Consider the following 24,470-nt stretch of genomic DNA (forward strand, 5'->3'; position numbering starts at 1 on the left):
TTTCAGCTTTTCAGGATCACAAGTCAAAATTATATAACAAGGTATATTCAGATAAATCTTGCTTCTCTGTCTTTTCCATCCTGTTTCCTTCCTTCTCCTATTAGTGACTTTTTATTAGCTTTTCATTATATCATTAACCTTTCTTTTTGAAAACCTAAAAAAATGTATTTAAGCATATGTATGGTATGTTCTTATCCCCCCTTCTAATATAAAAGGTGATATATATACATACTGTTAGATATCTTGTTCTTTTTTTCTTACTGTATCTTATCACTCCATATCAGTATATAGGTATCTGATTGATTTTTTGATCCATAGTACTCCATTTGGGAATGTACCATGGCTTATTCAACCAGTCCCCTATTAGTGTACATCTAGGTTTTTTTCAGACTTTTGCTATTACAAATAATGCCACAGTGAATACCATTGTACCTAAGTAATTTTATATGTTTGCCAGTAAATCTTTGAAAACGATTCCTACAAGTAGGATTGCTGGGTAAAAGGGTAAATGCATTTGGAATTTTTCCAGACATTACTAAATTTCTCTCCATTGATTATACCATTTTGCAGTCCCACCAACAGTGTAGCGGGGTGTCCAGTTCTATACAGCCTCACTGTATCCTTTGTTGTTGAACTTTGGGATTTGTTGTCCATCTGATAGTCAAGTGTCTCCGTCTAATTTTAAATGCATCTCTGTAATTATGAGGGAGAGTGTATGTCTTTACATATGTTTAAAGACCATTTAAATGTTTTCTCCTGTAACTATCTTTTTTATGTTTTGCACTATTAAAAGTTGTGTTTTGGGTTTTCCCCTTCCCGCCCCATATTAGGAGCGTTTTAAATTTTAGAGGTATTAGCACTTTGTCTTGATTTAAGTTTTAATTTTTTTTCCAGTTTGCCGTTTATCTTTTGGCTTTATTATGGTGAGGTGTGTGTGTCGGTTATGCTCACATGCATGTGTATGACATTTAAAAGTTTCGTATAATTTCTCTTTTTACTGCCTCTGGATTTTGAGTCTCAGCTAGGAAGGTTTTTTCCCACTTCCAGATTATAAAGGAATTCACTCATATTTTCTTCTGTTACTTGGATAATTTCATGATTTATATTTAGAACTCTGATCCTTGGTGTTTATTCTAATATAGTGTGAAGTATGGATCAAATTTTCTCTTTTTTCCAGGTGTCTATCCAATGCTTGTTTCCACTGATTTGATATTTATTTCTGGACTTTTTCTTCTGTTCCATTGATCTGTTTGTTTAGTCATATACCAGTACCACAATGTTTTAGTTATAGGTTCCCAAAGGTGCTACTTTACTTTTTGATCAGAATTAGGTAAGAACAACAGTTAAAGATCAGCCGCATTGGATTCATTTGTGTCCCTCACCATTCACACCAAATAGAAGACTTACATGATATATGTATGTTTCAGTGCATGATGTAGGTGCTCTTTGGTCCTATATTAGTGAAAAGAGTGTTGAACCAGTAGTCAGGGAGCAAACTCAGCTTTTAGTACCACTTCTAAGCATGTCACTTACTTTCTCTGGTCCTGTTTTCCCAGTAGTTAACAAACAAAAGGAGTTGAACCAAATGCTCTTCAGGGTTGTGTCTGACTCTGGTTAATGCTGTTCTGGTTAAGAGCCCCACTAGTATGTGGTGTGAACTTTAATCTTTTATTCCCCTGCGCCTTGTTCTTTTGCAGTATTCATGTAATAAACTTTCTCTTCTGGATCTTAGTTCTTTAATCTTTTCTCTAAAAGATTTTTCTTTGTTCCAGCATTTTCTTCTGTCCTATATTTATTAGTTTGTATCTCTTCCTGCTGATTAGCAAGGATTGCCACTGTTTGGCTGCTCAGCTTCCACTGACCTCATCGGGGAAAATTACATGCGGTTAAATGTGAGTTATTCTTCCCCCAGCAAATAATTTCTTTTAAAAAAAGGAAAAAAGACAACATAAAAACCCAGCTGCTGCCAGTAGTCTGTCCTGTTATACAAAGAACAGAAAGAGAAAAGCTCCCTTTAAAGTACTTAAAGATACCAGACAAGACTATGGTCAACTAATCAGTTCCTGTTTAATCTAAGAAAATTGGTATTTCCCTATTTTTCCCGGTATTTCTTTCAGGAAAGAAGGTGGTTAAAAAGGGACAAAAATGTGGAAAGAGCCCATTAAGTAACTGTCATAAATGTAAAATGAGAAGAGTTATGATGTTTTAAGGTATGTCAAAGACTTGGCCAAGTATAAAAACATATCTTATTGACCATAACAAAAATTCTTAAAATTCAAAAGAATAATAGGAAATTATCAACTCCAGATTGCTGCTGGGGAAATTAGCTTTAAAAGTACTAAGTTTGGGCCAGGCACGGTGGCTCACACCTGTAATCCCAGCACTTTGAGGGCCTGAGGCAGGTGGATCACGAGGGCAAGAGTTTAAGACCAGCCTGGCCAATATGGTGAAACCCCGTCTCTACTAAAAAAAAAAAAAAAAAAAATTAGCCAGGCGTGGTGGTGCACATCTGTAGTCCCAGATACTCAGGAGGCTGAGGCAGGAGAATCACTTTAACCCAGAAGGCGGACGTTGCAGTGAGCCAAGATCATGCCACTGCACTCCAGCCTGGGTGACAGAGTGAGACTCTGTCTCAAAAAAAAGTACTAACTTTGAAGAATACATGAAAGAAACTTTTTAATGAGGAAGACAAAAGATGTAATGTAATATGATAATAAGTATTATGCTTATTCAGGAAAAGAAGCTCAAGGAAGTGTTTCTACAGATTAAAATATTAATGGTTAGTAAAGATGGCTTGAAAGATTTTAGGAAAAACATTGTACGTAAATTTCATGTGTCCAAAACCCTACTGGTTCTTATTAAATATGGAGCTTTGTTAATGTCATGAATGCCAGTGCTATGAATAAATGCTATGTTCTATTCTGAAAATCCCAGAACTCTGAGTGATTCTCCAAGACTGGGCTACCATTTTATTCTAAGTGCTTGTTTCCCCCTGGAGTTAAATGGGACTAATGAGGAAGAGTATGTGCTTGTTGGGCAAAGGAGCGCTTCTGCAGACACAGGCTGGCATCCCCAAAATCTCAGGCTACTGACCACTCTTGACTCTGACAAAGATTGGGCCCATTCCTACTGTAATAACTCAGACTTACCAATTGTCAGATAATGGATAAAGATGAAATTCTGTATAAGAAAGGTGATTTAAGAGTGGATAGCATCAGAAAGTATAAGTTTAGTAAAAAGTTGAGAATCATCTGTGTTTTGATAGTCTTTTTTCCTAAAAAAAAATCACCCAAAATCACCCGTATTTAGAATGAAACCATAGTCTTCTTTTTCTTTTTTTTCTTTATAAAACTTGATTTTGTTTGGGTGTTTATAAAAAAGAAACGTTTTAAAGATGCTAGTTTTAAAATTTGTGCCTCCCCACGACATGATAGGAAAATATTTACATTTTATGATGTATCCTCATATTTTTTGCAGGGGAAATGTCTTTAACCCAACCCTTCAGTTGATGTTTTAACATGTTTGCTTTACTCTTTGTGATGAAACCAAGAAGAAAGTTTCTCTGTTCTCAAACATGCATTTTAATCTCCCATTCCCACAAACTTGGAATATTTATTTAATACTTGAGGTATTAATTTAAAACTTGGAGTGTATACTTAGTCTCTTATTCCTCTCCACCCCAGTCTTTGAAATGGAAACATAAAAGTTTATTCACAATAAGTTTATACACAGCTTTTCAGGGAAAAAAAAACTGTACTGGGGTAATAATAAGTATATGTAGATTGTTTCAGAGTGATTAAATTATTGAAACATACACCATTTACATCTGTAAAATGTACTATACTTTAAAGATAGGAACTATAATTAGTAAATAGATTACTGTTAAATAACTTTTTAAAAAAATGTTTCATCTATGCACATGGGCTCTGAGTAGATTTCAGATAGTTTCTGAATAAAAATCAAAATTGACTATCAGTTGCCATTTTGTATATGTTAACATATAAAGAAAAACAAAAGAGTCATTTGAGGATGGAAGATCAGCTAAAAAGCAAGTTGTAATATTTATAACAGTTCTGCAGGTGGAGGTGGCAGAGATTCATTAAGATCTTGATCAGAGTTGGGAGGAATAGAGAACTCCTGACACTGGATCTCAAGGTTGGAATCTTCTTGATTTTTCATAAAATCTACCGGTGGCACGGGCAAGTTAAGTGAGTCAGGCGGGGGTGGAAATGATTGTATTATCTCAGATTTATGATCTCCACAGTCTTGATTGAGACAGTCCAGAGATGGAGGGAAACTAGCAGAATCATTTGGAAGAGGAGATACAATTGTCATTATGGGTTTGTCAGATTGGTTACTTTCCTGTCTTTCCAAATCCAGAAGGGGAGGTGGTGGAGGCAGATCTGCATCATCTGAAGAAGAAATAGCAGTTCCAATTGTTGATCCATCAGCACTATCTTCTGATGTACCATTTACTTGATCTTTTGTTTTCTCTGTTTTGGGGTTGTTGGAGTCTTCAGTGTTTTCACTTGATTCAGACAACTTAATTTCTAAGTCATCTGCTAAAAGTGTGCTTTTGCTTGGTTTCCAGGGTGTAAGTGAAATGACTGAGGTATGTTTTGTGGATATTTCATTTTCTCTGATGTTATCGATACAAATGTCAGGGGTTTCTCCATCAGCAAATGGAGATCTACCTGCCCAATTTGGATCATTTAAAACTGGTTTCCTTAAGCATTTCCAAAGTACAATGATGATTATAGCTACCAACATGGAAGTCAGAAGTACACCAATTAGTATGGCAGCTGTTGAATTATAATTGTTTTTTTGTGGAGTTTGTTTGTTACTGGTAACATCTAAGATAAATCCTGGTGTACTCCTAGGTGAATTTTTGACAGTTGATATTGGTTGTGTGGATGGATTATGAACCGTTGGTGTTATTAGTTTTGTAGAAGGGATCTGGACAGTTGATGATTGTTGAGTGAAAGTGTAGACAAATGGCGTTGGTGGTTGTGTGGTAGAAGTATGGGAAGATGGTAGTTGTCTGGCAGAGGTGAACACAGCTTGCTGGGAGGAGGTGTTGGCCATTGGTGTTGGTTGGTTGGTGTTGTAGGCAAGTGGTTGTCCAGCAGAAGTATGTGCTGCTGGTTTTTCAGAAGAGATATAGACAGCTGGTGTTGGTTGTCCAGCAGTGACTTTGGCAGGTGATACTGATTGTCTAGAAGAAATGTCGTTGAATTGCATTGGTTGACCCAAAGGATTCCCTGTTGTGTTTTGAGAATTAGCCAATACATGTGACATTAATGATGTGACTAAGGTGGGCTGTGACTGCTTCTCTGTTGTAATCGTCTCTGTCTTTGAAAAAAATGTATTGTTCAGGTGTCCACAAAACAAAATTAAGATGAAATATTTGGGATCCATTTCAGAATATTTCCTCCTTACCTATAGTGGGTTTAAAATGAAAGAGAAAGACAGTTAGGCATCATTGGTGTCTGGTTAAAAATTTGACTTTTCATTATAATGCCTGGCATAAAGTAGGTAGACATTATTCCTAATTAGTAGTAGTTGATTAGTAGTTATTATTCCTAATTTAGACTTGATACACTGTAGGCTTGGTGTAACAACTCTTGGGTATACTCTAACCCATCATACAGCATTTGGACCTCATAAGCAGTGGTCTCTCTTCTTTTATTAATACAAGTTCTGCACTTGGCTCTGCTGCCCCTCTAGCTTCATTATATTTCAGTACTTCACTTCAGTCATACTTCTCAAAATGCATAGGCTCTATATGCTGGATCCATGTGCTCTCTACCTTTTTTCACCATTTACTACTAGAAATATATTGATTCTCCTGCCTTGAAGAACACTAGTGACCATCTATTACCTAATCCAATTTTTTTTTATTTCTTCTCTCCCCTCCCCTCCTTGACCACATTAGTCACTACTGTTCCTTCACTAATATTCAAGTAGCTTTTTGTAATCAGTCTTCCTTTCATGTTACTCTCACTAGCTCTTTTTCTTCTGCCTTCTAAATATGGTTAATTGATATTCAGTCCTCACCCTTACCTACTTCTCTTTTTTCCTGATTCTGTAAGATTTTAGTTCTCAGCTTTATGCCACAATTCCCAAATCTCTACCTCCAGTCTACATCTTCTTTGTCCTAATTCTATTTGTATGACTTCTTGGTGGATGTTTTTATGTATATATACACATATATATACACACACACACGTATGTATATATGTGTGTATATATATAAACACATATATATATATATATCTCCATCCCACTATCAGGAAATTTAACATATTTAAAATGGAATTCATCTTTACCCTCACAACGGACTCTTCTTCCAACTTCTCTATATCCGTTAATGGTACCACTCAGTTTCTTAGGCACAGACACAGAGTCTATTAGTAGTCTTTGCAGCATCCTCAGTGTCTCTGTAGCATGGTAGCCTGATGTTAAGATTGCATATTTTTAAAGGATTCAATTCAACTCAACTCAGAGTCCTAGGCTTAAAATCCTAGAGTGATCTCTGAATCTGGTGGAATAAATTCAATCCAGTTGGTCAAGTAGTCCTGCTGCTGCTTTCATTCATTTATTGGTAAATGCCGCATTTGTGTGGAGCCCTGTTCTAGGTTTAGGAGATTTTTAAAAAATTTAAAAAAAAAAAGATAGTTACTGCCTTCAAGTGTTTCAGATTCTAGTGGTAGAAGCAAACAGTAAAAGCCAGGCGTGGTGGCTCATGCCTCTAATCCCAGCACTTTGGGAAGCCAAGGTGGGGGGATTGATTGAGGCCAGGAGTTCAAGAACAGCCTGGACCACATAGTGAGATCCCATCTCTAAATAAAAAGAAGAAAGAAAAAAAACCTAAAAAATAATTACAATAATTTTTCCTTCCTTCCTTCCTTCCTTCCTTCCTTCCTTCTTTCCTTCCTTCCTTCCTTCCTTCCTTCCTTCCTTCCTTCCTTCCTTCCTTCCTTCCTTCCCTCCCTCCCTCCCTCCCTCCCTCCCTCCCTCCCTCCCTCCTTCCCTCCCTCCCTCCCTCCCTCCCTCCCTCTGTCGTCACCCAGGCTGGAGTGTAGTGGCGTGATCTGGGCTCACTGCAAACTCCGCCTCCCGGGTTCAAGTGATTCTTCTCCCTCAGCCTCCAAGTAGCTGGGACGCATCACCACGCCTGGCTTATTTTTGTATATTTAGCACAGACGGGGTTTCACCATGTTGGCCAGGCTGATCGAGAACTGATCTCAGGTGATCTGCCCCCCTCGACCTCCCAACGTGCTGGGATTACAGGTGTGAGCCACCACGCCTGGCCCAATTACAATAATTTGATAAGCTTTCTCATAAAGGTATGCAGGAGAAGTACAGAGAAGTTAACCTAGCCTGGGAAGGCTTCAGTGAAGTAAAACTGGAACTTAATTTTAAAAGGTCTGTAAGAACTAATTAAACAAATTTCCAGCCAGGGAGAGCAACAATGTGGGCACAGGAAAATAAGGCACATATGAAAGTTTGGCAGGTAGGGCTTTTTCTGGGAAGTGGTAGATGCTAAAACTTGGAGAGTTAAGTTTCAGTTCTACTTCTCCCATCTAACTACCTATCTAACCATGAGAACTAGTTGCTTAACCTTTCCTGTTCTCAATTGCCTTTTCTCTAAAGTGAGGAGTTCTACTGAGACAATTTGCAACTTTTAGTATAATATACTTGTTTTGCACATCATCAAGCACAATGGCAACCATTTGGTTATCTCTTAACATTAGGGAATAGAAAATCTTAGGATGTTAAATATTGGTATACATGATTAGAAACTATAGTTCTTCTCACTCATAAGCCTGTATTTAGAGAGATTTGATGTTCTGTTGGAAGGTGTAATAAAGGTTTTACAGATTAAAACCTTTTCAGCATATCTAAATAGTTTTCATTGCTTACTCCTCTACCACTTGGTACACAGTGAAGATAAATGACCCTGTTTTAGTAGAAAAAAAGGTATGTGATTTTTTTTTCCTATATTCAAGTCTAAATTTTAAATAATTCAAGTCTAAATTTTAAAACAGTTCTCCTTTGAACTCTCCTGCACACTGCTGAATTAATCTTAAAAGCATCCATGATCAGGTTACTACTCCCTTGCTTGAGGGTTTTCTCTTTCTGTTAAGATAAAACTTCCTTTTTTTTTTTTTTTTTTTTTTTTTGAGACAGAGTCTTCCTCTGTCACCCAGGCTGGAGTGCAGTGGTATGACCTTGTTTCACTGCAACCTCTACCTCCTGGGTTCAAGCAATTCTTGTGCCTCATCCTCCCAAGTAGCTGGAACTACAGTAGGCATGCACCACCACACCTGGCTAATTTTTGTATTTTTAGTAGAGGCAGGGTTTCACCAGGTTGTCCAAACTGGTCTCGAACTCCTGACCTCAAGTGATCTGTCCAGTTCAGCCTCCCAAAATGCTGGGATTACAGGCGTGAGCCACCACGCCTGGCCTGTTAAGATAAAACTTCTAAATTGAGTTTTCTTCCTTCTTGCTTGAGTTAACCAGTCCAGATTCACATATCATGACTGAAACTTCTTATCCAGCCAAATGCATCCCTTTCCCACCTTGCATACTTTCTAAACACACGCTTCCCCCCCCCCCCAAAAAAACAGACCCTTTTATGCTGTTTTTTACCATGCTCAATGGTTTTTTGTTTTTTGTTTTTTGTTTTTCTTCTTCCAGACCTAGCCTCTTCCTCTTTCTGGCTACATATCTGAATCTGTCCTCATCTTTCAGACCTCAGTTTAAATTCCCCTTCTTAACCCAAGTTCTTGTTGACTGACTACAGCCCAAACAGATCAGTCATTTACTGAATTCCCCCTAGCTCTCATTTATTGTTTTTAATGGTTCCTTACATAATTCATGTATGTCCCTCACTCACACTTCTATTCTCTTAAGTAACTGTTTATTTTTTATTACTTTTCACATTTTCTTACACCTACTTCCTCGAACAAGATTATAAAGAACCTTGAAGAAGGCAGAAAGGAGAAAGAAAAATACTTATCTAGAGCATACTATGTGTTATACTATCCCAGCTTTGCATACTTTATTTCACTGAATCTTTACTTTATGAGGAAGGTAAGGGGATCTTTTATTTACAGATAAAGAGACAGCGTCAAATGAGTTAAACAGTTTGCCTGATGTTTTACCACTCTAAGTGACAGATTGGGAGTTTGTACCCAGGGCCACCTGATTCCAAAGCCTACGTTCTTCTTACTACCCTTTATTGCCTCATGTTTTTATGTTTTGATTTCTTTGTAGTATAATGCCTTATATATTAGGAGTACAGTAAACATTTAACCTGTATTGGGCTTCTTGATTCCTTTCCATTTTACTTTTTGCTTTTTACTAGTACTTCTACCAGAATATAAGCAGAGGCAGTGAAATATAAATTAATAAATTCTGCTTTTTATCCATTTTGCAAAAGTTTTAAAAGGGAAGATGTGAACACTTTTGGCATAGATATAGGGATTTGAATCATCTTTAGATGGTCATCATCCATGTAGTTCCTACCCATTATTCTTATAGATTACAGGAAAAAAGGGAGGGGGCTTCTTTAAAAAATGGAAAAAATTTCTTCAGAATTTCATTTTTAAAATGTGTTTTAATGCTATCCAAAGCATCAGAAAATACAAGCCATGAATTGTCTCTAGCCAAAAATGTTTCCTCTTTTGTAACTTTGCTTAAAATAAGGAAACCATACGGTTCCTCTTTTCAGTTAGCTGAAAAAGGAATTAGAGAAGGAAAGAGCCCAAACAAGAACTTAATTATAAATCCACGTTAGTTTGTAAGATCAATTTTGATAGGCTCCTGTCCTCTAATGTCAGTAGTAAGCTGGTGGAACCCTCCATGTATGAGATTTTCACTTGTCAGTTAATGGTTATGGCAATATTAAAACCAAATTCCATTTTTCGCCTATCCTAACACTTTCTACCACTCTTCAGTTAGCTTTTTATCCTAGGATCTGCGACATCAGAATACTAGAAACTGTATTAGAGTTCTATGATGGCAATTCAGCATAGTCCAGAGAAGGAGGAGAAAGATTTAAAAGAAGAAGAAATAGGGAATATAGTAGTGGAAAAAACTGACTTTTTTCCCAGAGGTAATGAGGCCAGTGTGTGGAAGGTTATTTAGCATACACATTTTAAAATATGTAAGTGGTGTGTACCTGAAGTACCAACATTTTTCTGTAGGGAAACAACAATATTGGGCAGGGGAATAAAAAGGAGGAGAAGATTTAGAATAAGATAAAAGGCAGTGCAGAGAAATATGAATAACACAAAAGAGAAAAAAAAAAAACTCTAGGAAGCAGCAAACAGAAAAGAGGAAGGTCAATTGACTAGAGAAGATACAGAAAAGAAGAAAAGTTAATAAACAGCTGAAAAAAAAGCAGTGGTTATATAATTAGCAAGAAGGCAGTATAGATGATTGAAGCAGGCAAAATGAAGAAGTTGGGGGTGGGGGCAGATGATTGAAGTAGATGAAAGAAGCAACGGCAAAATGCTGCTCTGTCGTGGCTGGCCTGTGTGTGTGAGTGCAGGGAGCCAGTAAAGAGGAGCTTGCTTTCTAAAATGGAGGACCAGAATGAACCATCCGTTCAAATTCATTTACCTTTCATTTCAGGCTCTCCTGTCTGCTGTGAGTATCCTTACCATCCTCTCCCCCACCTTTTTTTCCTGACACTATCCAGAAGCATACCTAGCAATTACTCCAAAGAACCCGTGTACCTGTGTATATTTTATATAGAGTTTTTCTAGAAATCCCGTAGTCTGCTGCTCAAGCAAATACCAAATTTGTCAGCCCTCATATGCCAGTATTTTACTCATTATTATAGGCTGGCACTTTGATGAGGTTTAAATCTGTGATTTTGGTTTTTTTTCTTTGCTGAATATTTAGAGTATTTTAAAAAGAAAAACATAAATGTAACTAAACATTTTAAAGACAGTTACAGCGAAGCAAGAGTCCCCATGTATAAGACATGTTCCTTTTTTTTTTTTTTTCCTTTCTTTCGGAGACAGGGTCTAGCTCTGTCACCCAGGCTGCAGTGCAGTGGTGCAATCTCAGCTCAATGCAACCTCCACCTCCTGGGCTCAAGCGATCTTCACACCTCAGCCTCCCTAGAGAAGCTAGAACTGAGGTGCGTGCCACCATGCCCAACTAATTTTTGTGTTTTTTGTAGACATGGGGTTTCACCATGTCACCCAGGCTGGTCTTGAACTCCTGGACTCAAGTGAACTGCCCATCTTGGCCTCCCAAAGTGCTGGGATTATAGGCATGAGCCACCAAGCCAGGCCATAGACATGTTCTTATAAATATAGTGCATAAGTACTTAAAGGGTCCAGCATTTAAAATTGATGCTGTTAAGTTGCAGATGATAGGAAGTATGCCATTGTCTTTTAAAGAGAATCAAGATTTGGAGAGTATGTCCTAGACAAAAGGCAAGTATAGATAGCTGTATCAATTACTTTGATATAATAAAAGTTGTGATGCAAACATAATAGATTAAAATTTAGCAGTAGTATTATCTCTGACTAGTGAAGTTTTGAAACGATAAAGGAAAAAACCAGCCATTCTGCATCTTGAGGAAGAGTGGAAAGAAAAATTGACCTTCACCTACAGTAGGAAGTATTTGATGACCATCTTGTATTGTGATAGTGACCATTTACTGAGCACCCACCAAAGGTTAAGCAGTATCCTATTTTAATTAGCTAGGTGGTGGTTTTTTCATCCTACAGATAAGGAAACTGAGGCACCAAGATGTTGGGTAACTTGACAGTATCACAGCTCTAAGTAGTGGCACTAATACAAAAATCATGCTAATCTTGTGCCAGAATCCTTTCTTTCTATCACATTTCACTATATGTGCTATACTGTCTTTCATAGAAAAGTTATGAAATAGAAATGCTTTATGAAGGAAGGAGATGTGAGTTGGCGGGAATTATATGTAAAGTAATTAAAGTAAGTTTACTGAAAAATTTTTTTTCTCCTTTTTTTAGTTTATTGAAAATTTTATGGTGATTTTTTTTAAAGCTTGGACGTCGAAAGGCATCAGATTTATGTTTCTCAATTCAAACTTAATCAGAATTAAAGTTCCCTTCTAAATGGAATTATGTAGGAATTAGCTGGAAAACACAGGCACTACTAGTAAACTGTAGTTTTGGGAATAACCCTTTAAAAACATGTATGGGGCCAGACGCAGTGGTTCCTACCTGTAATCCCAGCACTTTGGGAGGCCGAGGCGGGCCGATCACTTGAGGTCAGGAGTTCAAGACCAGCCTGACCAATATGGTGAAACCCTGTTTCTACTAAAAATACAAAAATACAGGCATGGTGGCAGGTGCCTGTGATCCCAGCTACTCGGGAGGCTGAGGCAGGAGAATCTCTTGACCCTGGGAGGCAGAGGTTGCAGTGAGCCAAGATCGTGCCACTGCACTCCAGCCTGGGTGACAGAGGGAGACTCCGTCTCAAAACAAAACAAAACAGCAACAAAAAAACAAATGTATGGGATTCTATGATGACAAAAACACACCATAAGGATTCATGGGAAATTTTTTAGTTTAATTTTATGAAATATGATAGTGAAAAAAATTTAATAAGATTTTATGACTTAATATGCATAATGAAATAAACTAAATATTAGAAGCAGAAAAATACATAGACAAGCCTAATCTGAAAAAGAGATAAATATCTTTATTTTCTGACTTCCACAATAATTACTTAGAAGAAATCCTTCTAAGAGAAAGTCATGAGTATTTATTAAGTGTTGAAATGGGATATCACCCACTATGAACATATTATTCCCTGAAATTACAAGTGTGTGTAAAATACTCTTTGCAGTTTTTATTTGCCCATTTTACCCACAGCAAGCATCTTTTGTGCATATTAACAATTTTCTATTGTTTATTCTTTGGGTTTCTTCTATCTTATACTATGTTCTAAAGTCTCATAATATGACATAAACACGTAGGTGATATTAATATATGCATGCATGTTTGACTATTGAATAACACTTTTGACTTAGTAAGCTTTCAAAATGAGCCATAATGTTTTCATGTCATCATTATTAAGTATAAAAATCTATATGTAAAAAATAAAGCATGTATAATAATAATGAAGCACATATAATAATAGTAATAATATTAATCAAATACCACATCTGATTTCTTTTTCTTTCTAAACTGAGTGAAGGTGACCGTTCTTACTATGCAAACTAAAGGGGATACAAAAATTTTAATTTATGGATTATATTGTGTACAGGAAAATTTTATTAAAAGTACATTAGAACTTTTAACAATTAATATTTTGGAGGTTATAAATTCAGTCATAGCCCATGGAATCTAGTTCTATTTCTAACCCTTACCTTTATCTGCCATGACCATAGTTTATTTTTAATTATAAAACTAAGGTTAACAAATATGATTGTGGCTGGGAGCAGTGGCTCACTCCTGTCATCCCAGCACTTTGGGAGCCAAGGTGAGCGGATTACCCGAGGTCAGGAGTAGGAGACCAGCCTGGGCAACATAATGAAACCCCATCTCTACTAAAAATACAAAAAAATTAACCAGGCGTGGTGGTGGGCGCCTATAATCTGAGCTACTTGAGAGGCTGAAGCAGGAGAATTGCTTGAACCCAGGAGGTGGAGGTTGCAGTGAGCTGAGATCATGCCACTGTACTCCAGCCTGGGAGACAGAGTAAGACTCCGTTTCAATATATGTCTCTGTGTGTGTGTGTGTGTGTGTGTGTGTGTGAGATTAAATAAACTTAAAAGGTCTTATACAAACCTAGGTGAAAATGTTTTTCTGAGGCAAGCTGAACACTGAGTATTTTTTAATTCTATGCAACAAAACCACAAAAACCTGCTATAGACATCTTTAGACTATCAGAGTTTAAGTTTAAAACACTAATGACAGTTTTTAAAATAAATTTTATATAAAGCAAGATCAAACCAAATTGTGTGAAAATTTTCTTACCTCAGCTGTTAACTTCTTTTGCAGAATGCTAAATTCTTGTTCTAACTGCACATTTTGGTGATTTGGCTAAGAAAGGAAAATGGGTGGTTCAATTCAGATTTAAAATGTTCCTCTAGCAAACTGAAATAGCTTCTGTAGAAAAAGAGGAAGTTTATCAATAGCTGGTTCCGGAAGTGCAATAAACCACAAAGTGACTAAGAAATATATTACTTTAACAGAATTTATTTTGAAATACATTTTGGAGCCCTATGATTTGAGTGCTTTTAATTAATATATGTAAATAAATATTTGAGATGCTCTAGTAATATGATTATATAAATTAAATATTTAGGGTGGGGTCCTGAAGAGAAAATTACATGTTCTAAGAAGAAAAGCTGCCAGTTGGGTTATAGTGAGATTTCTTCTCATAAGAAATGAGTGATGTGTTCTGTTTACTTGTATGACCTTAGGCAAGACTCTGCACTTCTGAGTCACCATTTCTTCTTCTAAAGGAATATTTTATTGGGTTATTGTGAGGATTAAATAAGATAGCATAATATAACATGTATAAATGCCTCACCCACTGTAGGTAACCACTAAATGTAATGTTATTTCCTCATAGTGTAAAAAGTCCAGGGTAAAAGTATAATTACATTATTTTGCAAATGACAGGATTTCATTCTTTTTTATGGCTGAATAATACTCCATTGTGTATATGTACCATATTTTCTTTATCCACTCATCTCTTTATGGACACTTAGGTTGCCTCTAAATCTTGGCTGTTGTGAATAGTGTTACAACAAATATGGGAGTGCAGGTATCTCTTTGTACTGTTTTCCTTTCTTTTGGGTATATACTAGCAGTGGGATTGCTGGATCATATGGTAGCTCTATTTTTAGTTTTTTGAGGAACCACCAAATTGTTCTCCATAGTGGTTGTACTAATTTACATCCCACCAACAGTGTACGAGAGTTCCGTTTTCTCTACATCCTTGTCAGCACTTGTTATTGCCTGTCTTTTGGGTTAAGCCATTTTAACTGGGGTGAGATGATGTCTCCTTGTAGTTTTGATTTGCATTTCTCTCATCAGTGATGTTGAGTACCTTTTCATATGCCTGTTTGCCATTTGTATATCTGTAATTAAATTATTTTGACCAACTATTTTACTGATGACTTTTGAGTTCAAGTTCACAACCATTTATTTGGTTGCCCACACAGTAGTTACTTCTCAGTGGAAAATAAAATAAATTGGGGATCATTTTTTAAATAAGAATTTAACCAAAGTTAACTTGTTACTAAAGGGTAGTGAGGAGATGGGGAGATGGTGTTACCAGTTAATGGGTACGAAAAACAATAGAAAGAATGAATAAGACCTATTTGATAGCACAGCAGGGTGACTATCATTAATAATTATACATTTTTAAATAACTAAAAGTGTAATTGGATCCTTTGTAACACAAACGATAAGTGCTTGAGGGGATGGGTACCCCATTCTCCATGATGTGATTATTTCACATTACATGACTATATCAAAACATCTCATTACCCTTTAAATATATACACCTACTATGTACCCACAAAAATTTAAAATACAAAAAATTTTGAAGTTAACTAAACAAAGTATATTGAAAAGAGTGAGTCCATCTGAATAAAAATGTCTTTGGGTAAGTCACCTTTCCTCTCTTGAGAAATGGAGATCATAATTCATAATTTATAAGCTTATGGTGGAATTAAATAAATGTAATGTGCCTTGCATGGTGCATATTATAGTAGATATGGAATGTGTTAACCCATGCACTGCTTTTTCCTGGTCACTGCAGGAAACACAGGTTATTATGACCTGGTTCTTAACTTCAAGGTATTTACAGCTTGGTGCAAAAAGAATAGATTTTTTTTTTTTTAACGGGCTCCTACTATAAAGCATAATATACTCAAATGCTATATAAAGCTTTTGATTCACTGATTTTTGGAAGTATTGTTGTTTTTAGAGACAGGGTATTGCTGTGTTGCCCAGGCTGGTCTCGAACTCCTGACTTCAAGCAATCCTCCTGCCTCAGCCTCTTGAGTAGCTGGGACTACAGGCACATGCTACTGTGCTGGCTGGCTGACTTATTTATTTATTGTAAAGATGAGGCTGTTGCTTTGTTGTGCAGGCTGGCCTTGAACTCCTGGCCTCAGGTGATCCTCCCACCTTGGCCTCTGAAGTGTTAGGATTATAGGTGTAAGCCACTGTGCCTGACCTGATTCACTATTTTTAAATCTCTGAATTAAGCTGGTGAACTGTAATACCCAGGGATAGGGAGTGTGTTTTTGTTCAAAACTAAATGTCTCTTAAATTTTGAACTCAAAGGTATCTTACCTACCATTTTTAAATACCTGTCATTTGGAAAGGAACCACTTCTGTTTGTTCAGTAACTATCATTGGATAGTATCATTCTGAGAGTATATGTTTAGTAGCCAAGATAGTAAGTAGTGAATTTTAAATATTCTTTTAAATATCCCTGTGGTAGAAGCTGTCTGGTGAGAAAATGTTTGACTAGTATGTTGAATATGAAAGTAATTTCCTAGTTTTATAATGATACTAATTTATTTTAATTTTCTCTGACAAGTATTTAACGACCCTTGAGTCAAGGATGCTTTGTGTTATTACTGGATGTGTTGGTGCACAATCTCAAATTTTCAATTTTTGCACAGAATGGAAAGTCTGTCCAGTTTCATTTCTAATCTGGGTCATTTTTCCGCTCAAAAGATAACCTGATTTCAGTCACCATGACTGGCATGAATATTCTTATGCTTTCTTTTTTACTTTGTTGACACTTAACTTTGTCTGGAATAATATTTTTATGATTTCTTGTTTAGAGAATAGATTTGGTTTTTACAAATTGCTAATAAATTGATGATAAAAATAATGCTTTATTTTTTTTCTCTCATTTTAATAATACCTAGACGTTTAAATTTGATGACCAAGAGCAGCTATCACCTTGAGAGTTACGTAAAAATTACCAGTGCCTAGAGTTCACCCCATTCCAGTTGCATCAGAAGGAAGACATAGGGATTAAGCATTGGTGTTTTTAAAAAACTTTTCAGGTGATTCTGACATGCAGCCAGGGTAAGAATCACTAGCTTAGAAGGGAGAGTAAGGTTGTAATCATACTTGGGAAAAAATGTATAAAAAATATTTTTTAAAATGGTTAGTATATTGGCCAAAATAAATGCCCAATAAGGGATGAGTTTTTTGAAATGTGGCCTGATCTTAGCCCTGTGTTAATTTCAGTAGATATTTGGGAAGTCTGTCAAACCAATTTTTGTAATATATTTAATTGAAGATGGGGGGGGTCTCAACTTAAATGTAAGTCATTATCTTACTTGAAGCCAGTTTATTGAAAGGTTAAATAATAACCTGAAGTATCCAGTTTTCCAAATTTGAACATACACACACACACACACACACACGCACGCACCCCCCAAATCAATCATTAGGCTACTTGGCATCCTTGAAGTCCAAATATTAATCAACCCTTGAGTACTTGTTGTTAATGTTCCAGTAAGTAGTATTTATAGAAAAGATGAATATTATTAATCTTAAACAGTAAAACATACTTTACATTTACACTTAGCCTATTGGTGTGGGTATAAATCTTATTTATTTTAGTCGTGCTCTGTTTCTTACTGATCTTTACAACGTGTTCTCTAAAGTAATGAAGTGAATGGAAATATACATAGTCACAGGTTTATTCTGAGTTTTAATTTATTATACAAAATTAAAGGTTTTAATTTAATATTAATAGTAGAAAAACACTTTCTTACGTGTGCCATATGAAAGATAAAAGCGTCTAGGCTAAAATTAGCTGTGTTGATTGATAAGCTGGTGTGGATTCTGCCACATCCAGCAAAGAAGGTACCATTAAATTGCACAGTTTAGCTCTATCTTTGCATTAGGAATTTGACTTCCATTTGATGTTAAAGCATATACTTGGCTTTAAGGACACTAAAACTCTTCAAAGTTTAATTACATTCAGACAAAGGTCATCTAACCACTATTGCTACATAGGGAATATTTATTCAGTTATCTCTTTCTATCTCTGTTAATCAATTTCCTCAATTTATCCTTAAAACTTTGCTCAAATGCTTAGTTATTTTATTATTTGCTGTTTAAAATATTCAGTGTCAAAACAAAAGTACACAGTTTAAGTAATTAAGCAGGCATACTTCTTTCTGTCTCACCCACTTGATTCTAAATTACAAGGTCTACCATGTCAAATTTTAGATCATCAGAACAACACTTTGGGATTAAATACGAACTGACTTCATTTTTACTCCATAACCCTTCTCATTGCTACTTTGCATTTTTCTTCACTAACCCATCTGTTCGTTAGTAAGTTTTTCAGTTCCTTCTTCATCTTTTCTTTGTCTTGTAGCTGTGAGCACTCCAGTAGATTGCATCACTAGGTTGGGTCCTGTGAGCTGTTTTGTTCTTTTCCAAGTGTCTGATTCAGCGGGCCATAGACTGCTTGCCAGAAAATCACCATTGCTTCTAGGCTGACGCTTGCCTGCTTGTTTTGATCGTCTGAGAGATGAGACTTTGTTTGCCAAAACCACAGTTGATAGAAATAGAAAGGTACAGATAAGAAAAAGCACTGCAATTATAATTAAGCAAATTAGCATAGCCATGTTGTTGTTGTTTTCCGCACAGACATCCTTTTTGAAAATTTCACCATGACTTCTACTTGTGCTTTCAATGCTCTGTACTGTTGAAGGACTGTTGCTGACGACAGAAGGTATATAAAGCTCCTGTTCAGATTTAGAAGTTAAAGATACGATGTGAGATGTTTCAGGCATGTTTGTAGAATTACCTTTATAATCTGCTTCAGGAGTTATAGGGTTTGTGTTAATGTTTTCATTTTGGCTTCTGCCTGTCTTATTTTGAATAACTGAATCCCAGGAAGTAGTACTGTTAGCCCACAGATGGGTATAGTTTGCTTTTGTTCCAGGAGACAAAGAAAAAACTGTTGTCATCAGAAAGGCAAGATGTAGGTAATGTCCTGTGTGTTCCATGTCCATGGGCATACTGGTAATCTGTTGGGATAGGAGTATAATTTGTTAGTTTGTGAAAGAATAATGGATCCTAGTTTTGGTAACTGTAGTTAAAAGATAGTGTTGAGATGTTATGGGTAAACTACAAGCTTATGCCTAATATTCACTACCCTGAATTCATTCTCAACTGAATTTCTTTCCTATTCAGCTATGTGTGAAGAAGCATTTTACTTTCTATTACACTTTTAGATGCTAGAAGTTAGCATTACAAATAAATATTAATCATTTTAAGTGGAATATCATGACTTTATATGGTTTTCTCCCTTTGAAGCATGTTAGACTTCTGCTTTGAGTCAGTCAGTTCTGCTTTTACTTCTCTGATTCCTTCTTTAAAAAAAAAAAAAATTAAGGATCATTCTTGCAGAAACTACCCACCCTCTAACCTGTCACCAATCTTTACAGAAGAAATGTGACCTTGACCTTCTTGCTTCATGTATGAAATAAAAATGCAAATTTTTTTTGGTGGAAAGAGGGGAAGTTTGGTAGCAACCAAAAGAAACTGAACTTCTAATAGGAATTCAAGGTGTTCTTTTTCCTTCTTGGGTGTTCATCTTGAAGCTTAGAATAAAGCTGGTACTTAGAAATATATTTGTAAGTATATTTGTGAACACAGTTTTACTGTGGTGGTTGTCTCTTTTCATTTCTATTTCCCCGGACTGACTATATCTTTCTGAAGGCAAAGGCATATTGGTTTTCTCAACCTAAAAATCTGAAAAAAAGCAGAAGATTTCCTCTGAATAGACTTAAAAGTTCAATAGAAGTTGTTGGGTTTTCTTTTAAAACATCATTTATACTTAGCATTTTTTCTGATTTGACATAATTGTAAAAAAACAAACAAAAAAAAGAAAATATGTAATAAAATAGAAATAGAGCATCAGGATCTTGATTTGGGATGAAGTGGCAGATTCTAAGCGTCTCAACATATAATTGAAAAAGTTGAATTTCCACTTTGGCCCTGAGCTTGTTGGAAACCAGAACAAAAAGGAGACAAGTTATATTATAAATTTTTATTATCTACCATATAATTGATTTAAATAGAAATGGCATATCTTAGAATTTAACAGTTTCATGTACCGCTAACCCAGCAGGAAAGATTTATAATCATTATTGAGGTATCTTATAATAATATACCTGTTTGTCTTGAGCTACTTTTGAAAGGAGTATTTTACTGTTAGCATTTATTTGAATGAACTAAAAGCAAAACTGTATTGTTCTCCTGAGATTTACTAAATGAAATTGCCTGGTTAAGAACCCTATGTGTGCTATAGAAATTCTTCTCAAATGTACATAGGAGTCCTTTTTTTAAAAAAAAAGAAAAAAGCAGATTCTTACCTAGCTAGTATAGGTAGGGCCTGAAAGTCTTTGTTTCCAAACCAACTCCTAAGCAACATGGATGCTACTGCTAGTCGGGCTTTTGAACATCAAGGTTTTATAAGAAATGGTTGTTATATGTCATTGGCTAACATTTGTATACTATTAAAATAAAGAAATTGAAAATAAGAAATGTGATATGTTGAGTTATACAAACAAAAGTAGCATGTAATAAACAATGCTAACTGGAGACTGTATTTCATATTAATAGTAGGAAGGAAAAACTCTATTATTAAATATTCTAGGATTAAGATTACTTTTTAGATTATGACCTTTAGTAGACAGTTAAAGGCACAAGTCACTGGCTTTTATATAATAGTGTTCATCTTTAATTTTTAAGTTTAGTGACATAAATCTTTGGATATTTCATGATTATTTCACAAAAAGAAATACTTGAAATTGGATTAGCAAGTAATTTCCTTCTTTTTATACTAGACTGGACTTCTGTATTAGATGCTATAATGATTTAAAGTGGATTATTCTTGTCACATTAGTTCATTAACAGTGTAGTATACATCACAGTATTGGTACACATTTTAACAGTGCTTACCACGGGACAGATAATAGGCCTGCTGTTGATTGTCTTCAGCCAGATGTACTGCAATGCCCAAATAAACAAACTGTATGACAAAATGAGACTTTCTCTTGCCCTTACAAATGCCTGAGAATTGAGGACTGTTTTTACACCAGTTTATGCCTTGGAGGCCAGGTTGTGTTATCAAAAGTTTTCTTATCTCTGATCATTTTCGGTAGAATTTATTTTCAGTAGAATTTGTAATGTCCAAGCATTAGTGAAGAGAATTTTATTTTTTAACTTTTGAAAAATAACAAAACATGTGCGGTTTACTTGTGAAATCCAAACTTAAATCTTTCCTAGTCCTAATTTAAAACTCCATGGCGATGGTAAATTTTTTCATTTCTAACTTAAAATTTATGTAATAGGACAGAAAAAAAAGTATACATTTTCAGTCACGATTCTAGTTTGTTAGTGAGATTCTTATACATTTTGATAGCATTTCCTCGAACACTAATCTGTCAAAAGTTAGAAGTGAAAAGGCATAAGAAAAGCCATATATATATATATGACCTACCTTACAAAATGCTTGGTCAAAATCTGATTATAACGTGATTTTGATAAACCACTTCTTTTCTTGTCTTCTTATTTAAAGCAGAATAGACTTGGAGAATATGAGCCTTAAAGTAAATCTGCAGTAAAAAAAAGGATATGTGCAGCTAGTTTTCCACTTTTAAAACCAAACCACAGATGACACATTTCCTTTCCACTGCAACTAAAGCACATGTCACGGGGGGGGGGAAAAAAACGAAAAAACTCCAACTCGTCTAGTTGGCCACTGGCATGACAGGAGGCTTTGTAGAACAAATCCCCGCCTCCAGAACAGGGAGGGTTTTCCACTTAATGCCGTTTGACAGTATGCTCATTCTATAGGCCTGCTACATGCTTTAGTGTCATTCAAAAGAGGTTTTGAAATGGTATCTTCCATTTCAAATCTTCTCTAAAAGACGTATTTGAAATCTACAGACTGATTTGAAAATGTGAGTTTGGAGTCCATGGGATGCTGGTCAGATAATATACAATTGTGGAACTGCAACAATTATTTGAGAAAATATCTAGTAAGCTTAGATTATATGGGACAGAAAATGCTTTTGTGTGGTGTAGTGTGTGTATACACACACATACACACACACACAACTGTCAAACATCCTGTCATCACCTCAAGTTTAACATGTCTGAAACAGACTTTAAGAATTGGGTATGGGCTGGACACGGTGGCTCATGCCTGTAATCCCAGCACTTTGGGAGGGTGAGGCAGGCAGATCACTTGAGGCCAGGAGTTCAAGACCAGCCTGGCTGACATAGAGAAAACCTGTCTCTACTAAAAATACAAAAATTAGCTGGGCCGGGTGGCGTGCACCTATAGTCCCAGCTACTTGGGAGGCTGAGACGGGAGAATTGCTTGAACCCGGGAGGTGGAGGCTGCAGAGATCATGAGATCTCAGCTGCATAAGCTGAGATCATGCCATTGCACTCCAACCTGGGTGACAGAGTAAGACTCTGTCTCAGAAAAACAAAACAAAACAAAACAAAACTGGGTATGGCAGCACCTATCTGTAATCCCAGCAACTAGGGAGGCTGAGGTAGGAGGACCACTGGAGCCCAGGAGTTCAAATCCAGCCTGGGTAACATAGCAAGACTCCATCTCTTAAAAATTAATTAAGTTAATAAAATAAAAAGAACTTTATTTTTTCTTTAAAAGAGACTGCCTGTCACAGTCTTCTTGTTTCTGTGCATGATAGCAACGTTCTAATATCAGAGGCTTAGTATACAACACACCATTTTAATTCAAGTCTTCTCAGTCCTGATCAGACTTTGAATCATGTTGGTCCTTCCTTCATATTCTTGGATCAGTTTCTTTTTCCCTGTCTTTACTGTCTACAGTAGTATTTTAGATCCTTATCAGGTCATACCTAGACTCTACAGTACCTTTTCGGTAGCCCTGACTCCTTCATATATCTTGTATACATCACTTTCTTTGGTCATATCACCCCTTTCTTTAAGGGAAAATAAAACCGGTTGAACATTCCCTAATACTTACAGTAATGATTCAGAAATGTTTGTGTACTTAAACATCAGATGAGAGGATTGTTTAAAAACAATAAAAGCAGGACGTGGTGGCTCACACCTGTAATCTCAGCACTTTGGGAGGCTGAGGTGAGAGGATTACTTGAGCCACAGAAGTTCGAGACCAGCCTGGGCAGCATGGCAAAATCCTGTCTCTACAGAAAAAAAACAAAAACAAAAACAAACAAAAAAAAAACACTAGCTGGTCATGGTGGTACTTATCTGTAGTCCCAGCTACTCAGGAGGCTGAGGTGGGAGGATCACCTGAGCCTGGGGAGGTCAAGGCTACAGTGAGCCGTGAGCTGTGACCATGCCATTGCAGTCCAGCCTGAGTTAAGAAAAAAAGAAAAAAAAAAAAACCATGATAAAAATTTCCAGGCCCCACTACATAGATTCATGTTTAGTAGGTCCAGGTTGGGACCAGAAAATTGCGTTTTGATCAAGCACCACAGGTGATTCTGATGCCAGTAGTCCACAGAACATATGCTGAGAAATGATGAGCCCCTAGGAGAAAACCTAAGCCCTTTGGTTGAGCAGTTATGGTCTCATCACAATTTGACTATTCTGTATTTTCCCAGCTTTATCTCTCAAAACTTCCCTACCTGAATCCTCCATTCTGGCTAGACTAGCTGTCTCTTCAACACATCTAGTTACCGTTTTCTTTTCCTTTTTGTCTTTCTCCATAAGGCGTGCCCAATCCTCTTGCTGAGTTCTGCATTCCTCCTTACCCGATTCAGCCACTGTATCTTCTATGTAGCTTTCACTGACTGCCCAGTTTGTGTTGATCTCTCTCTCTCTCTTTTGTCTTAATAACAGTATTTTCTCTGCAGTTCTTTGACAAGTGATTACATTCTACTTCATATCGTTTATCTTGAAATATTTGACTTGTTTTAAAATCATTTGACTTGTCATATTTTTATCTTATTTTCTCCCAACAAGATTAAAAACTCTGAGGTGCAGTTTTTTATTGATACATGATAATTTGTACATATTAATGGGGTATGTGTGATTTGTTTTGTTTTGTTTTGTTTTTGCTTTTTTTTTGTTGGAGTCTCGCTCTATCGCCCAAGCTGGAGTCCAGTGGCGCAATCTCAGCTCACTGCAAACTCTGCTTCCCGGGTTCAAGCAATTCTCCTGCCTCAGCCTCCCAAGTAGCTGGGACTACAGGCACGTGCCACCACGCCCAGCTAATTTTTGTATTTTTAGTAGAGACGGGGTTTCGCCATGTTGGCCAGGCTAGTCTTGACCTCCCGACCTCAGGTGATCTGCCTGTCTTGGCCTCCCAAAGTGCTGGGATTACGGGCATGAGCCACCATGCCCTGCCTGTATGTGTGATATTTTGATACATGCATATAGTGTGTAATGATTAAATCAGGGTGATTAGGATATCCATTG

General features: G+C 36.4%; 3 protein-coding genes across 7 annotated transcripts in view; 1 reads left to right on the forward strand and 2 right to left on the reverse strand.

Annotated features, from left to right (window-relative positions):
* NF1 (neurofibromin 1) overlaps positions 1–24,470 on the forward strand; it is a 292,160-nt gene that overhangs the window by 216,534 nt on the left and 51,156 nt on the right. The window lies entirely within an intron of this gene.
* EVI2B (ecotropic viral integration site 2B) lies at positions 3,562–18,854 on the reverse strand. Of its 3 annotated transcripts, none has more exons than XM_025363567.1 (3): positions 18,331–18,854; positions 13,992–14,057; positions 3,562–5,439 (listed from the first exon to the last, which is right to left on the reverse strand). In XM_025363567.1, exons 1-3 carry the CDS (start codon positions 18,367–18,369, stop codon positions 4,063–4,065), a joined length of 1,482 nt encoding a protein of 493 aa, XP_025219352.1. In that variant the 5' UTR covers positions 18,370–18,854; the 3' UTR covers positions 3,562–4,062. The 3 variants fall into 3 exon arrangements, with proteins under 3 accessions (XP_025219352.1, XP_025219355.1, XP_025219353.1); XM_025363570.1 differs by lacking the exon at positions 18,331–18,854 and adding an exon at positions 7,892–7,963 and having other exon boundaries at positions 13,992–14,118; XM_025363568.1 differs by lacking the exon at positions 13,992–14,057 and having other exon boundaries at positions 18,331–18,663.
* On the reverse strand, positions 17,686–21,912 carry EVI2A (ecotropic viral integration site 2A). Of its 2 annotated transcripts, none has more exons than XM_025363572.1 (2): positions 21,526–21,912; positions 17,686–19,045 (listed from the first exon to the last, which is right to left on the reverse strand). In XM_025363572.1, exon 2 carries the CDS (start codon positions 19,034–19,036, stop codon positions 18,326–18,328), a length of 711 nt encoding a protein of 236 aa, XP_025219357.1. In that variant the 5' UTR covers positions 19,037–19,045; positions 21,526–21,912; the 3' UTR covers positions 17,686–18,325. The 2 variants fall into 2 exon arrangements, with proteins under 2 accessions (XP_025219357.1, XP_025219358.1); XM_025363573.1 differs by lacking the exon at positions 21,526–21,912 and adding an exon at positions 20,985–21,054.

This window comes from Theropithecus gelada, chromosome 16 (assembly GCF_003255815.1).
Source record: "Theropithecus gelada isolate Dixy chromosome 16, Tgel_1.0, whole genome shotgun sequence".
NCBI classification, from domain to species: Eukaryota; Metazoa; Chordata; class Mammalia; order Primates; family Cercopithecidae; genus Theropithecus; species Theropithecus gelada.